At 37.7% G+C, this 17,591-nt stretch overlaps 1 protein-coding gene across 2 annotated transcripts in view; it reads right to left on the bottom strand.

Moving 5' to 3' along the window:
* ORC5 (origin recognition complex subunit 5) overlaps positions 1–17,261 on the bottom strand; it is an 89,736-nt gene extending 72,475 nt beyond the window's left edge. For both annotated transcript variants that reach the window (XM_044245850.1, XM_044245851.1), the window contains exons 1-4: positions 17,096–17,261; positions 13,792–13,884; positions 12,148–12,348; positions 2,330–2,404 (exon numbers count right to left, since the gene is read on the bottom strand). In XM_044245850.1, coding sequence (XP_044101785.1) covers positions 2,330–2,404; positions 12,148–12,348; positions 13,792–13,884; positions 17,096–17,167 — 441 coding nt within the window. In that variant the 5' untranslated portion in view covers positions 17,168–17,261. The remainder of the gene's footprint in view (positions 1–2,329; positions 2,405–12,147; positions 12,349–13,791; positions 13,885–17,095) is intronic.
* Positions 17,262–17,591: the final 330 nt, after the last annotated feature.

Raw genomic sequence — 17,591 nt, 5'->3', positions numbered from 1 at the left:
AAATAAATATTTTAATCAAATAAATATTTAATTCATTTTAATCAAATAAATATTTACTATAAAGAACATGAAATGCTGGGGTGCCTGGGTGGCTCAACCAGTTAAGCATCTGACTTCAGCTCAGGTCATAATCTCAGGTCCTGGGATCAAGCCCTGAGCCCCGCACCGTGTTGGGCTCCCCACTCAGGGGAGAGTCTGCTTCTCTCTGTCCCTCTATCCCTCCCCGAATTCATGCACACAGGAGCATGCACTCTCTCTCCTTCAAATAACTAAATCTTTTTTTAAAATTTTTATTTATTTATTTGACATAAAGAGAGACACGGCGAGAGAGGGAACACAAGTAAGGGGAGTGGGAAAGGGCAAAGCAGGGTTCCGCTGAGTAGGGAGCCCGATGTGGGGTTCAATCCCAAGACCCTGGGATCATGACCCCAGCCAAAGGCTGACACTTAATGACTGAGCCACCAGGCATCCCTCAAATAAGCAAAATCTTAAAGACAAACAAAACAAACAAAAAAAACCCCATGAAATGCCTTTATTAGATTTCTGAAATATATTTTTAAATGAAATATATTTTTAAAAATCAAGCAATTTAAAATCAAAACAATTCTCTTTTCTGGTAGAGTTGAGATTACTATGAATCTTTTCATTTTCTTCAGTTTCCATAATTAAAACTAAAAAAAAAAAATGAAAAGCCTAACTACTATGAAGGGATGCATGATCACCATCACTAGGCATGAGGGGGGAAAAAGTGAGGTAAGCTATAGTGGAAGAGCAAGAGGACAGCAAGAATGCACTCTGACACAAGACAGGGAATCCTAGAGCAATGGGTGTGAAGGTATGTGGATGAAGGTATGCCCAAAAAAACCCACAAATGCAACACAAGAACACAAAACAAGAGGAATGTCTGGGTGGCTCAGTCGGTTAAGCATCTGACTCTTGGTTCTGGCTCAGGTCAAGATCTCAGGAGTCCTGAGATAGAGCCCAGCACCCAGCTCCATGTTCAGCAGGGAGTCTGCTTCAAGATTCTCTCCTTTTGCCCCTCCCCCCAACTCATGAGCACGCACATGTGCAGTGCATGCTCTCTCTCTCTAAAATGAATAAATCTAAAAAAGAGAGAGAGAAAATGAAGAAAGAAATGAAGAAGGAGGCATCTACTTAAAGAAGATGGGTTCCCAGCCTCAGTGGTTAAATGCCAAGAGTAGCAAAGACTAGACTATGTGAGGAAATTCCCAAGATGGCTACCAAGACCTAGAGTTGTCTTTCCTCCTGTACTCTCACAGCTCACCCCCACCCAATACTATTACTAAAAGTGAATTTTAGGAATTGACCTTAGGCACACAATGATTTCAACAGCACTTGGAAAGCCTCTCTGAACTTCTAAAAGTTTCTCAAATTTCAATAGTATGTTCAGTAAATGTTAAATTTTTCAAAGGTGGAAATGCCGTAAACACTGTCTCTCCAAATATTAATTTTCTTTATAATATTACTTAATACTTAACACAGACATAAAACTAGGTAGGTACAAATTATGCTCAAAGTACTTATAGGATTATAAAACAAAAACAAAAGTAAGCCTGTAAGTTAAATACAAAACTATAAAATTTAAATTAATAGTAACTGAATATGATTAACATTACTGTTTTGATCAAAGTAACTATTTGCTCACTTGGGATTACGGTACAAATAGGAAATAGCCACAATTCTTTTGATTTTAGCATTCCTATACCAATTGGTATTGGTGAACAATGAATTCTCTCTCCAGTTATCTTTATTCAAACTTCTGCAAAACCCTGATTTGCCATATTACTATTATTTGGCTTTGACCTGACACATATGCTTATTAAATCCATCCCTACTCTTTTCTCATTAGTCCATGGCAATTAGAGTAGTATTAATACTATTCAGTGCCAACACAATTATAAATTGAAATACAAAGCCAGTTTTGACACTGACTGACCATGAGGTAGAACTCCAGAGACCCAGAATGGACATACCATTCTTTTTCTAGATTACTGAAAAGAAAATTTAAAAATTCTTCAGGAAGTCTGAAGTTTAGGCCCCCACTATTTACTCCAGCAAACACCTAAAACCTTTAAAAGAAAGCAGGATTACTCACTTCACAATTAGAAATAAAAAGCTAAAATAAAGAATAAAAGTTACCGAGTCACAAACTACTTTTACTCTGGAAAAAATGCTCAACAATATTCATAATAGAGAAATACAAATTAAAATTATGTTAAGATTCATTTCTCTCCTGTGTGATTGACAAAATGATAAAATTTAACAAAGACAATCTTATAGGGTGAAAAGATTCTCATACATAACTTACCAGTTCTTGTAATCTAAGAAACCCAGGCAAAAGATTTGCTTCCATATCTCTTAGATATTCTGCTTTATCTAGAACCTTAAAAAAAAAGTGTCAAAATCAATTTACAAAGCTTTCTACAAAATGTTAACATTATGTAATGCACAATTCAAGGCTTGCATTTTCCATGTTAAAAAGAAACCTTGTAACCTGTGAATTAATTTTTAACTGGTATTTATTTTGTAGAAGACATTTTAAACAGGTCAAATTAGTAAATTACTCAGGCACCTGGGTGGTTCAGTAGGTTAAAGCCTCTGCCTTCGGCTCAGGTCATGATCCCAGGGTCCTGGGATCAAGCCCCACATCAGACTCTCTGCTCAGCAGGAAGCCTGCTTCCTCCTCTCTCTCTGCCTGCTTCTCTGCCTACTTGTGATATCCATTGGTCAAATAAATAAATAAAATCTTTTAAAAAAATTAAAAATTTAAAAAAAAAAGATCACTTCCAATGTATTTTAACCTAAATTTCTAAATAGAAAATCACAAGTACATTAAAAAGGTTTCTTTTCTAGGTATTCTATCAATGCTCTAAAGATATCTTACTAGGTATATGAGAAAAATAATTGGATGCATTTTTTATATCATTTGATGAAAGAAAAGTTAAATTTTTGTACAGTTATAAAACCACTGGTATTATGTTATTTTAAAAAATACTTCTCTATACGTCATTTTAAAAGATAATTCTCTTTCACAGATATACAGTATATATACTATATATACTATACATCTCTACAGAAATAGCATATATATTCATGGGTAACATATATATGAGGTATATAGATATATAGAGAGAATGTATGTATGTTATTATGGATAATATAATATGATGCAGGGAATAGTGTACAAGGTAAAGATGACACAAGTTTGACCATGTTAAGAATAACTGAAGCAGGGTGATGAGTTCATTGGAGTACATTATTCTCTTTCTGTGTTTGAAGTCTTGATTTAAAAAAAAAAAAAGGTTAAAAAAGGGGGGGCTTCAAGAGGTCATCCATTAGTCCATAACAATAAAATCAAGGTCTTCATAACCTAACCCTTATTTTTACTTTTTGTTAAGGAAATTTTAAAATAAAAAGAAAAACAGGGAGATCAGTAACTCCTACACATATATTTCATCCAACCCCAACAAACATTAACATATGGTCAAACTTGTTTCTTCTATACTCCTCCACTTTTCCCCTCCACTATCTCACTGGATTATATTAAAGCAAATCCCGGACATACCACTCCATCTGTAAATATGTCAGTATGCAGCTCTAAGAGATGAAGACCCATTTAAAAATAATAATAATAATAATAATCACATTATCATGCCTAAAAAATTTAACAATATTTCTTAACGTCATTATTACATGGTTATTACACCAAATTCAAATTTCCCCACTTGTCCCAAAATGTCTCCTTAAGAGTTCATTTATTTGATTCAGGATCCAAAAAGGTTCATATGTTGAATCTTATTGTATTTGGTCTATCATCTAGTCAATTTTAAATTACAGTATTTCCCCTGTCCCTTCCTTTTTTGTTATATATTTGTTGAAAACAAGTCATCCATTGCATAGAATTTCCCAAATCCGGAACTGGATGATTGTTCCTCTTTAGTATCATTTAACATGTTCTTATATCCAGTATATTTCCTATAAAATAGTCAATAAATTAGAGGTTTGATCAGATTCAGGTTCAAGTTTTGGTCAAGAATACTTTCACAAATTGTGCTCTGCATTTCTTATTGAATCACATCAGCAAGAACACAACACCTGACTATCTCTCTGTGATGTTAAGACTGATTGATAGGTTCAGGTATTGTCAGACTGATCCATCCACCAAAAAGCTCCCCAGCAGCCTTTCACCAAATAATTTCTGCATCAATTGATGATCATTGCCTACATCCAGAACTTCCTCAGGTATTGCAAAACTTAATTTTCTATGATCCCTTCTGCATTTGTTGGAAGACATTTTTCTAGAAAGAATGCTGTTACTCAGAAAGTAACTTAGTTACTCAGAAATAAAGTTCACACAGGACAGAAGGGATAAATGCTTGATTCTTTCCTTTTATCTACTAATTTTCAGGGTAAGTTTGTGCCTCTTTTCATTTTCCATGGTTGCTGTAAAACATTACCACACAAACTTGGTAGCTTAGAAGAGACTAAAAATGTGTCTCATCACAGTTCTGGATGTCCTAAGTCTGAAATTAGTTTCATGGAGCCAAAATCAAGGTGTCCGCAGGGCCACACTCCCTCCAGCAGCTCTAAGGTAGGATCCATTCTCTGCTTTTTAATATTTTTTGAATTTTAATTAATTTATTTATTTGAGAGAGAATGAGAGAACACAGTGGGGGGGGGTGGTCAGAAGAAGCAGCAGACTCCCTGCTGAGCAGGGAGCCCAATACAGGACTCAATGCTGGCACTCAAGGATCATAATCTAAACCAAAGGCAGTCTCTTAACCAACTGAGCCACCCAGGCACCCCTTTCTGCCTCTTTTAGCTGCTGGTGGCTGCCAGTACTCTTTGGCTTGTGGCTGCACCGCTAGATAATTCAAGGCAAGTATCAAAATTTTAAGTTTCTGTTCTCTGCTTGCCTCTGCTTCCATCACCTAGCCTCCTCCTGTGTGTGTGGTTTAGTCAAATCCTCTCTTTGCTTCTCTCCTACACAAACATTTGTGGTTGTGTTTTGGGATCACCCAGATAAACCTGGTAATACACCCTTCTCTAGACCCTTAATCACATTTGCAAAGGCCCTCTTTCCAAATGAAGGTTCATTTACAGGTTCCAGGAACTCGGACCTAATATCCTCAGGGGCTATTACTCAGCCTACTGCTGTGCCCTAGTAAATGAAACTCCCATGGTAACTAATAAACTGAGGTTTTGTGTTTTTTATGTACTTGTTTAGTATCATTATAAATTCATGGGTTTTAACACATGTAATGTACCTCCATCTACTGAATTGTTTTTTGTTTTTTTGATAACCAAACTATACCATGTTTGGCCAGTGGAAGCCCCTTCAGACTAGTTGCTGGGTCCTTTTTATACCACCCCTGCCCCCAGCTTTGAGATGTAACTAACTTATAACACTGCATAAGTATAAGGCACGTAACTGTTGATTTGATAACACCTATATACTGTAAAATGATTTCCATGATAGCTTTGGCTAACACCTCCAGCACCTCACATAATTATCACTTCTTTTTTGTGGTAAAAACATTTAAGATCTATTCTACTCTCTTAGCAACATTCAAGTATATATAACACAGTATAGCATAACTATAACCACTATGTTGTACAACAGATTCCCTAAAACTTGTTCATCTTATAATAATAGCTTGTACTCTTTGACCAACATCTCTCCACTTCCTTATCCCACAGCCTCTAGTAACCAACCATTTTCCTTTGTTTCTTTAAGTTTGGCTTTTTATATTCCACATATGATTAAGTGTCTCTGCCTGATTTCTTTCACTTAGCATAATGCCCTCAAGGTCCATCCATGTTGTCACAAATGGCAGGATTTCCCTCTCATGGCTGAATAACCTTCCACTGTGTGTGTATGTATACACACACACACACACACATACACACACACACACACACACACACACAGAGTCTTAACTATTGCAAATAAAACTGCAATGAATATGGTAGCGCAGATAGCTCTTTGACCTATTGACCTATCCTAATTTCATCTCCTTTTTTATGTATCCAAAAGTGAGATTGCTGAATCACATCATATTTCTATTTTTAATGTTTTAAGGAACCTCCACACTGTTTTTCTCATAGTGGTTATACCTCTATGCACAAGGGTTCCCTTTTCTCCATATCCTTGGCAATACTTATCTTTTGAATGACAGTCATTCTAACAGGTGTGAGGTGTATCTCATGGTTTTGGTTAGCATTATCTTGATGATTAGTGATGCTGAGCACCTGTTCATGTACGTGGCCATTTGCATGTCTTCTTTGGAGAAATATCTGTTCAGGTCCTCTGACCATTTTCTAATCAGATTTTTTGTTGTTGTTGTTACTGAGTTGCATGAGTTCTTTATATATTTTGGATATTAGCCCCTTGTTCAGTAGATGACTACAACTATCTTCTTCCATTGTGTAGGCTGTCTTTTCATTTGGGTGATTGTTTCTTTTGCTGTGCAGAAGTTTTTAGTTCAATGTAGTCCTACTTATTTTAATTTCTGCTTTTGTTGTTGTGCTTTCTGGTGTCATATTTAAAAAACTGTTGCTGGGGCGCCTGGGTGTCTCAGGCAGTTAAGCGTATGACTCTTGATTTAGACTCAGGTCATGATCTCAGGGTCAAGAGATCCAGCCCCACGCTGGGCTCCATGCAAGTTGGGAGTGTCCTTTCTCTGCCCCCTCCCCCTCCATGGGTGCACACACACTCTTTCAAATCTTTCTCTGCCCCCTCCCCCTCCATGCGTGCACACACACTCTCTCAAATCTTTAAACTAGATAAATAAATAAATAATAATAACCTGTTGCCAAGACCAAGGTCAAATAACATTTTCCCTATGTTTTCTTCTAGGAGTTTTTATGGTTTCAGTTAATTCTTTAATCCATTTCAAGTTAACTTTTATGAGTCATGTACAATAAGGGTCTAACTTCACTCTTTTGCATATGGCTATCCAGTTTTCCCATCACCATTTATTTGAAGACACTAACCTTTCCCCACTGAACATTCTTGGTTTCCTTACCAAATGTTAGATAACCATACATATACGGAAAAATTTATTTCTGTGCTCTCAATTTTGTTCCATTGGTTTATGCATCCACTCTTATGCCAGTACCATACTGTTTTACTATAGCTTTGCACTATAGTTTGAAATCAGGAAGTATAATGCCTCAAGCTGTTTTTCTCCTTTCTCAACATTGCTTCGGCTGTTCCGTCTTTTGTGATTCCATACAAATTTTAGGATTGTTTTCTCTATTTCTGTGAAAAATTTCATTGGAATTTTGATAGGAATAAAGATGGCTTTGGGTACTATGGACATTTTAACAATATTAATTCTTTCAAAACATGGGATTCTGTATGTTTTTGAAATGACCCAAGTTGTAGTTGATCATTACCTAGCTTTCTATTATGGGAAAATGTTCTGGGTTCATCTTGTATATTTTCTTCTCAGAACTGAAATTTTAAAAGCTGGTTTTTTTTTTTTAAACATTCACACTTTATTAATAAATCTTATTGGAAACTATAATTATTTAAATTAGGAATAAAATTAAAATGCAAAGAATATGATATTGTTTCCCTAGTCCAATTGTTTCATGTTTTATTGATTAATAGACAGACTGAAACAATCTATGAGTAATCAGCTTAAGATATTTCACTCCTAATTAGACAAAATAAAGCTAAAATTATTTACTGCTAAAAAGATATAAACTACTTTCTCCACTATGCAATTATGCAATTTCCCCATCAATCTCCATTTAAGTAACTCTTTAATCCAGGACACAGATTAATTAAAATAATTGGCCCATTTTTATGCCCATTTTAATGCAAAAAACAAAGCTGAAGCAATAAATTAATAGTTCATTCTTCTAATTTAATTTAGTTAACCCACTATAATTGATTTTATGATATTCTAATAAATGATCCTTCTTCAAAAGCAATTATCAGATAACATTCAGAGAAGCAAAAATTTTAATTCAGATTCAAACATTTATCTTAATAATTTACACAACGGCATTCTAACAGACTAAATTTGCAAGCTGGTTTACTGACTAGAAAACATTCTCAGCTACCTTTCTGTAAGTACTGAAGCTTACCAATTCATATTTATTACGTAGCTGAACTGCCTTTAGATGTACTCTAAAAAACGTCCCACACTAAACACCTGCAAACTTTCTCACACTTAATGTTTAATGTTTAGCCAACTAACAAGTACTTACTGAATACCTAACTTCTATCCAACAGATCTGAAAAATGAGTAGGGCCCTACTTACTCATCAAGGCTATTTATAGAATATTGATTTTCCCTCCAACCTAGACATTCAGCTTTGAAACTCTCCCTGTTGTCACCCACATATACTGAGGTCATTCCTCCTCATTCTTTAAATATTACAATTTCTTACTAACACTTCCCTATTATAACTCCAATATTTTTGGATATTTCAAAACCCACGTTAATGTCCCCCTTCTGATATGAACTCTTAATTCCTTAAATTCCTCTCCACCAGTGACCTTGTTTCCTACCTTATCTCACTGAAAGTATATATTTATTACTTAGAACACTGGTTTTTGAGGTATGGTCTGCGGCCCCCCGGGGGAAGGGTGTCCCTGATATCCTTTCAAAAGGTTGGCAAAGTCAAAACTATTTTCTTAACATTTTTTGCCCTTTTCACCATGTTGATATTTGCACTGATGGTGCAAGTAATAGTGGGTTAGAGTTGCCTTGGCATAAATCAAGGTAATGGTGCGGAACTGTACTAAGAGTAGCTGTAGGAGCACCAGGGTGGCTCAGTTGGTTAAGCAACTGCCTTTGCCTCAAGTCATGATTCGGAAGTCCTGGGATCGAGTCCTGCATCAGGCTCCCAGCTCCATGGGGAGTCTGCTTCTCCTTCTGACCTTCTCCCCTCTCATGTTCTCTCTCAAATAAATAAATAAATAAATAAATAAAATCTTTAAAAATAAATAGTAGCTGTATAAGAATACACTTATGCACTTGTGTTTTATTTATTTATTTTTTTAAAAGATTTTATTTATTTATTTGACAGACAGAGATCACAAGTAGGCAGAAAGGCAGGCAGAGAGAGAGGAGGAAGCAGGCTCCCCAGCGAGCAGAGAGCCCGACGTGGGGCTCAATCCCAGGACCCTGGGATCATGACCTGAGCTGAAGACAGAGGCTTTAACCCACTGAGCCACCCAGGCGCCCCTGCACTTGTGTTTTAAAAGAAATTAGACTTCTACCTCCAAAGATGGGAGTAGACGTATTTTTTCCTCTTCCTTCTGCTAAGTAAAATTAAGAACCTTGAATATTATATATAAAACAAACAGGGCTCTGAAAGGTAGAGAGAAGACAGACCAGCTAGGGACCTTAAGAGCAGAGGAATGACAACTTACTTCAGAGGGCGTATTGCCTCAGCTGTCTTTCTGCCTCACACAGTACACATGTGGGGCTGAAGAAATCAGCAACATAGAAAGGCTAATGAGCATAAATCAAAAAAGCCCCAACAAAATCCTGCTCCCCCTAGTAAAAGGACCAAGAAAGGGGTAGGGTAGCAAGATTTCCAAGACACTGCACTTACGCAAATTTTCTTTATACATCATTGATTTCTTCTCTGTCCTCATTCATTCTTCCTCATCTCCTCATCGGATAACCAAGAAACTGCCACAAGGCTTAGGCACTTGGACTCACCTCTCTTCTAACTCACTCACTCTCCTGGTGACGTAATGGTCTCATAGCTTTAAGAACTACTACCTCTATACTCTGAAATCCTATCTCCACAATGGGCCCCTCTTGACCTAAGACTGTAGTCTCCAAGTGCCAACTGAACTTCTGTACTTGGGTTTAACGTGCCCTGAACCAAACTCCTGATCACTCCTTCCCTACCCAAGAAGACCTCCCACTGTAGTTTTCTCCACTAAGATAATGACAACTCCATCCTTTCAAGAGCACAAAAAACTTCTCAGTAGCCCTTAACTTTGCTCTTTCTCTCCTCCTCTATAGTCAATCTATCAGAAATTCTGTCAAAATACACCGACATGATTTCTTACCACATCTACTGCTACCACCCTGGCCTAACCAACATGATGTTTTGCCTAAATTATAATAAATGCCTCATAACTAGTTTTATTAGTTTCTTACAGCTGCCATAAAAAAGTACCACAAGTAGGGTGACTTAAACTACAGAAATGAATTATTATCTCACAGTCCCAGAAACTAGAAGTCCAAGATCAAGGTGTTGGCAGGGCCATGCTTCCTCCAAAGGTGCTTGTGGCAGCATAACTCCAATCTTTATGTGGTATCTTCCCTTTGTGCAAACCTATACCCAAATTTCCTCTTTTTATAAGGACACCAGTCATATTGTTAGGGGTCCAAACTACTCTAGTACAACTTCAACTTAATTAATTAGGACTGCAATGACCCAATTTCCAAATAGGGTCATTCTGAGGTACAAGGGGTTAGAACTTGAACATATGAATTCGTGGACAAAACAATTCAACCTGTAACATTAGCCTGCATGCTTCTATCCTTGCACTCTTCATTTGATTCTCAACAATCCTTGCACTCTTCTATGCTTCTATCCTTGCACTCTTCATTTGATTCTCAACAATACTCTCCCCCGTACTTGAACTATTCCAGCCACAACGGCCTCCTTGGTATTCTTTGAATACACAAAGTATGTTCCAATGTATGTAGTCTTATGTGAATCTCATTACCTGGAATACTCTTTTTTCACCTATCTTCGTAGCTTGCTCAATTCCTTCCTTGCTCCTCAGATCTCAGCTCAGTCATCATTATCTCAGGGAGATATTCTCTCTCTTCTCTATTTTAGAAAAGTAACTACTCTCCCCCAAACAAGTGATTTTCCCTTACTCTATTAACATAACTGACATCCTACATACTAACTTGTTTTTATCGATCTTCCTCAACTACACTATAAACTACAGGAGGGCAGAGACTCTATACTGTTCCATGTTCTATCTCCAGTATCTAAAATAGTGTCTGGCATTTAGGAAGTACCCAAGAGTTATTTGCTGAATAAATAAATGAATGAAACTAAAATGTGGAAGGAACTGTTTTACACATATCAGGAGAAGCAAGAATGCATAAGATCTCATCCCTTCAGTAAGTTTACAACTTAGCTGTTCTAATAAGGCATTCCATTAAAATTTAATTCCAATTCCAGAGATGATAATTTTTTTAAAAAATGGCTAAAGTATTATAAACAAATCCACGAAAAAAACCCCACAGTACACATTTTCAGTTGTCTGCTAATCATTTTCACATTGATGTAACAACTACAATTCAGACTTAGCCACCCCAAAATCAAATGATTCATCTTTCCCCACAAACCTCTACTCCATACACAATTGAAAAATTTGACCTTCATGGTCTTTTCCATTCCTCTCTGCATCTCCCGTTCCAAGTCTAGTCCAGGCCCAAATTTCCTCTAATTTAAACAGCAATAAGACCCCGAAAGCCAACTTTAAGACTTCGGTCTGTCACCACCAGCCCCCAATCCATCTATTTAACATGAGTTACAGAATAATCTTCCTAAAACAGATTTGTTGTTCTAAAATCTTCCCTACCTCCTCACTGCCTAGAAAATGACATTAGTAGAGTTTCACATTAGTAGAGTTTTCAAGATACTCCATGATTTGCCTCACCTACTTTCCTAGATTTTTTCTCCCCTCATCCACTGTTACCCACTAAAACTAGACTATTTGCATTCTCTGGCCTCCAATGCATCTGCATGACTTCCTTACATAATTCCTACCATCTGAAATCCCCTTCCTTCAGTTTCCTCCTATAATCCTTTAATCATCCTTTTAAGTCTATCTCAAATGTTATCACCTCATGAAGCTGTACCACACATGCCTAAGTTTGTGTTTTGCATTTCATGGTTATCACTTCTCACACGCCGCACACAGCCACATGTAGTACATGTCAAAACTCTTCCATTAAGCCGAAGTTCCCTTTGGATAAGAAATACATCTAAAACATATTTTGTATCCCAAAAGCACCTTTGTATAGTGCAATACACATAACCAGACTTGAAACAAATATACAGAAATTGACCTAATAAGCAGTTTCCAAATAGATGGTAAAATGAAATTAAGTTACTCACAATATATACAGTCTGATCCTTGAGACTTTCAGCTTTGGTTACTTGTTTAAACAAGCGAACAAAATCATTAAATGTTTCACAGGTTATTTGAGTAGAACAGCCACCCTCGGAAGAACTGAGATGATTCAATTTGTTTAAAATTTGTTCCAAAAGCAGCCTCAAGGAAAAGCATTCAACACAATTCACGAAGACATGTGGGAGCTGAAAACAAAAATGTAAAAAACATGTAAATAGTTAAGAAAACCCTCATATATGGTAAAGGCTCTGTTGGATATTCCCCAGGTGTCCTTCTACTACTTTACATCCCCCTATACCCCAACCTGCTCTGTACCCCAGGAGGCTGACCACTACAGACTGCATCACCTAGACTCTCTTATATTCTGGCTCTGGTTGGATTCAGTCAACAAGAACCAGGAGCTTGAAAGAGAGCAATAAGAAGAAACAAAATGAGGGGCGCCTGGGTGGCTCAGTGGGTTAAGCCACTGCCTTCAGCTCAGGTCATGATCTCGGGGTCCTGGGATCGAGTCCCGCATCGGGCTCCCTGCTTGGCGGGGAGCCTGCTTCCTCCTCTCTCTCTCTCTCTCTCTGCCTTCCTCTCTGCCTACTTGTGATCTCTGTCTGTCAGATAAATGAATAAAATCTTAAAAAAAAAAAAGAATAAACAAAATGAATATTCCCTTAACTTACCCCTTATCCCTCAGTGGCCTATAGTTCCACCACAGCTATATTCTTCTACCAAAGGCCACAGCTCCAGCTGGGCAGTCCTCCCCATCTAATACTATAGCTCTTACAGAGATTTGGTATCAGCTAATTCCCTCAGTCCATTCAGGTGTAGGGGGAGTAAAAGCTCTCAGTGCTTTATCGTCTCTTGTTGGTTCTCTTAACATTTTTTCAACCTTTGTACAATAGTACCTTCATTAAACTCACTTCAATTATTTGAGTTTGCCATTTGTTTCCTACAGAGATTCACAGCTAATGTGTACTTTACTCTAGAGAATTATTAAGAAACCCAAGTACATTTTAAAATTCTTAGTAGGAATTTCATACTAATAACTTTAAGAAAATATTCTAATGATAAACAAACCCAGATCGAAAAGAATTTTAAGAGTTTGAAACCACAGTAATCCTCCTATGAGGATTAAGCTAGCTCTTCATTTAGAGATCAAAATGGAGGTTAATTCCAGAAATAACAAGGAAACAAAAGACTTGCTTACAAATATAGTCTGTTCCCAAAATGAAATCACAAAAGCAGTGCTACTCATTCTGAGGAAGATAACTTTGGCATCTAGGACAAATAATGGAACTTAAAACTCTTTTTAGTGATATTTATAACTATTTTTAGTGATATTCCACAAATCTCACCCAAGAGTGAAGCTTTTCTTTCTCTTTCAGAGTAATAATGTAACTAAGGCTACCTTATATCTCTTAGTCACAGTTTCACTAACATTTGCTGTCCTTTTTTACCCCTTTTCCCTGATGAACTAGAGTCTACAATATCTCAAACAAAAATTGGTCAGAAATATTTCATATAGTAGAAAATATCCCTTCAGAGAAAGGTAAACTATACTAAATCTCCCAGATTCCTCCCATTTCTAGGAATCTATGAGGTTTAAAAAAAAAAAATCAATTAACAGTTATTCTTACCTCTAAAGTTCTCAACAAAGTTTGTGTTACATAGGTCTTTCCACTGGCAGTATGTCCATAAATAAAAATTGATGGAAAGCTGAAATGATGCCTCTAAGAGAGAAAAGACAAATATTAGTCAGCACATACAAAACAGTAAATAATTATCAACTCATGAGAAAGTTTTACATGGCAAAGTAAAATATTCAATCCAAATTATTTCAATAGCGACCACACAATGGATCCATGATTACACTTTGAACTTAACCTGAATTCAATTCTAAGCACTTTCTCTGTTAAATTAAAATGTCTGAAAAACTGTACTTGGCAAACTTAGTATATATTACATATATAACACAATATATATAGCATATATACTATATATATTATGTATGTATTTATACTTTTTATTATTGTGCAGGTTTATATGTCTGAACTCTTGTATTTTCAAATACATAGACTGCAAAGATTTTTCAAGGATAACTTTAACCATAATCCATTTTTATCTTAATTTTTTGGAGAATCTAATCTCACATGCTGCAATTTCACTACACATTAAACAAAGCATATATAATCACAGAGTTGGAAGAAATTTCAAGAGTCCTCTCTTTTTAGGAAAACTTAACAGAATACTTTAAAATTATGCATACTATATTTACCCTAGCCTAAATGTACACATTTCATCAAATAAAACAATAAAATCTATATATCATGTATTTCAACACACATATTCCCAAGAACCTCAGGATAAATGTTAAGAGTCAGCTGTCCAGCAAAAAGTAAAGATTGTCAAATAGCCCCTCTCTTGGACTCCTTAATACTACAAATATGTTTCATTCATTTATTAGACACCTATCAAATGCTGAAAATCATAATGCACTGAAGAGTACAAATACCTGTAAAGACAAAATCTGCTGTGGAAGTGGGACAGTCTAGTGGGATGCACTTGTTTTAAAAAATAATTACAAGATGAGACACCTGGGTGACTCAGTGGGTTAAAGCCTCTGCCTTCAGCTCAGGTCATGATCTCAGGGTCCTGGGATCGAGCCCCGCGTCAGGCTCTCTGCTCAGCAAGGAGGCTGCTTTCCCCTCTCTCTCTGCCTGCCTCTCTGCCTATTACGATCTCTGTCAAATAAATAAATAAAATCTTAAAAAAAAAATTACAAGAATATAGGGTGATGCAATTTCCACAAGAAAGCAGAATCTCTATGATCATAATCTACCACAATAATAATCATGTGTTTATTATTATTTATATATTCACTATATGTATGTTTTATTTTAATTAATTAAATAATTATTAGCATTATTATTATTATTTATTAAACATCTATTACATTCTGGCCACTAAATTACGCATTTCCTTTTGCAAGACAAATCAGGGACTTAGATTGATACAGGAGAAAACTTTCTAATAGCATATGCAAAAGCAGCCCCAAAGGAGACTTACGATGGATGTTTTTGTATATTAATCCTTTTCTTATGTTTATACCTGACTATCCTGTAAATGGCTCAAAAATGCTATCCCAAGAATTAACCCATGCTTGCTGAGCATCTCTGCTATCCAAATATTACAGTTCATCTTTATTTTTTTTTTAAGATTTTATTTATTTATTTGACAGACAGAGATCACAGGTAGGCAGAGAGCCAGCCAGAGAGGAAGGGAAGCAGCCTCGATGCGGGGCTCGATGCAGGGCTTGATCCCAGGACCCTGGGATCATGACCAGAGCCAAAGGCAGAGGCTTTAACCCACTGAGCCACCCAGGTGCCCCATACAGTTCATCTTTAAAAAGAAGGTCAAGACATCCTTCAGGAAATATTTCCAAGCTACACTGAGACACTCCTTTTCTGAAATCCTGCCACACTGGTCTACATCCACTATTTGTTGCTTAGTAATATTCCACCCTATGACATCTTTTCTATTGCTACCTAGAATTGTATTGAACTCTTGCACTGTTACTTAACCTTTCACCCTCATAAATCTCCTTAATAAACTCTAATTAGCCAGGATTTGGCACAGTGCCTAACACAAAGAAGGTGCTCAGTAAATATCTGTTGAGGAAATAAATGAATCTGCTTAGAAAAAAAGGGTTTTTTTCAGTTTTTTTATCTCCCACATGCACACCACACCTTGAAGAAAAGTGGTATTAATATAGTTAAACGTGATGTGCAAGATCGAAACCCTTTCTGTGATCAACACTAAACCAATACCAGTCATCTCTATTTGTCAATATTCTTTTTTCTGGAGGACGGCTCTAGTTGGGAGTGATCTGGTTTTAGATCATCTCCAAGGAAGGAATGCAAAAAGTATAACCGAGAAAATATTTCAGAGATGATACGGATAACTCTAACTGAAAGCATTATAACTAGAATACCTCTTACTTCCCTAACTACTATGCACCTTTATAGGAAGGACAGAGTTTTCCATTAATACTTCAGACTCAGAATGCCATCCAACAATTTTAGTTGGATGCAAGTACTCAAAGTACTTAAGAAAACAAACCAGAAGATGGGTGGGAAGGAAAGATAACAAGTATTGGGCCTAAAGTCTCATTTACTCTCCTCACAGGAAAGAAGACCTAAGTCTGACTGACTGAACTCCATGTCTAAGGCTGAAGCAAAAGGCTCACCACAGGCCACCAGAACATAAACAAAAATAGCTGGAAGTTTTGAACTGGTGAATGCTACCTCCTGCCTGTGAAAAGGAGTCCCTAGCTGTGTCCCTTCAAAAGAACTTACTTAACCTCTTCTTTCAGGCGTCACCTGAACTGCTCCTCAAGAATTCCAGACAAGCTCTCTTCAAGGCTTCGGCAATTCTGGAAAAGCCGGTCAAGTTTTAAACCTGAAGCCTGCCCTGGTCCTCCCTGGGCTCGATAACCACCACCTACACCCACGCTTGACTTACACCGAACACCTCAGTGAAACGTGCGAACTTACACCAGGAAAAAAAATAACACTGCCAACACACCTGTTACGTACAATCTTTCTCAGCTGGGTAAGATACTAAGCAACTTCCAGTCGCTACTTTAGGGTAACGCCATCTCAAAAGCGTGGCGTGTTTTAGTAAAAGAATCCATCCTGGGCCAACGTCCTGTGGTGCCGGCCGGTCCTGCCCGGGCCGTTCTTTTCAAGGGGACTAATCAGAAGTTACTTCGGGTGGAGGAGTGAGGTAGACCTACAACAACCCTTTCCTCAATGCAAAAAAATGGATTCTTGCCTGCCCCTCAATCCAAACACGAAGACAGAAAATTGAGAACACGTCACAAGACCACGGAAATGTTTGCCTCCAGGATTTGGAACAGAAAAGGTAGTTTGACCACAATACCTCTCCAAACAGGGACTGCAAGATGGACACTTGGGACTCGCGACAAAGCACCGTGTTCTCCAAGTGAGGCATTCCGGCGGGTACCAAAGGGCAGCGCAGCCCTCAGTCAGCTCCAGGACCGGAGCCGCAACCTCCCCTCTCCCCCCGAGTCCGCGCTCCCGCCGGAAACCAGATTTGCGAGGGTGTGGGCGGGGCCGGCGTACCCGTGCGTCGGCGTAACGGCACCGCGCACGGGAGCGTCGCCCCGTCCCCATCTCCCGAGGTCGGAGAAGGCGGGCTCTGTTTTTCCCCTTCGAAGAGGGGTGTGGCTGACGGTGCTGTTGGTGATTGGACTTCTCGGCTGCCGCTTTTTGCCACCCAAAGGCCGGGAGACCACGCCGGGATGCGAGACCCATCAATCGCCTGGCAGGAGCTAAGGGGGCTCTGCGGGTTCCTGATCACCCCCAAACCCCTAGCTTTGATTGTCTTGCCTGCAGAAACTGAGTCCCAGGAGCTT

Source organism: Neovison vison, chromosome 4 (assembly GCF_020171115.1).
Source record: "Neovison vison isolate M4711 chromosome 4, ASM_NN_V1, whole genome shotgun sequence".
NCBI lineage: Eukaryota > Metazoa > Chordata > Mammalia > Carnivora > Mustelidae > Neogale > Neogale vison.
Note: the sequence above shows the minus strand (reverse complement) of the source record. Positions and strands in the feature narration are given on the sequence as shown.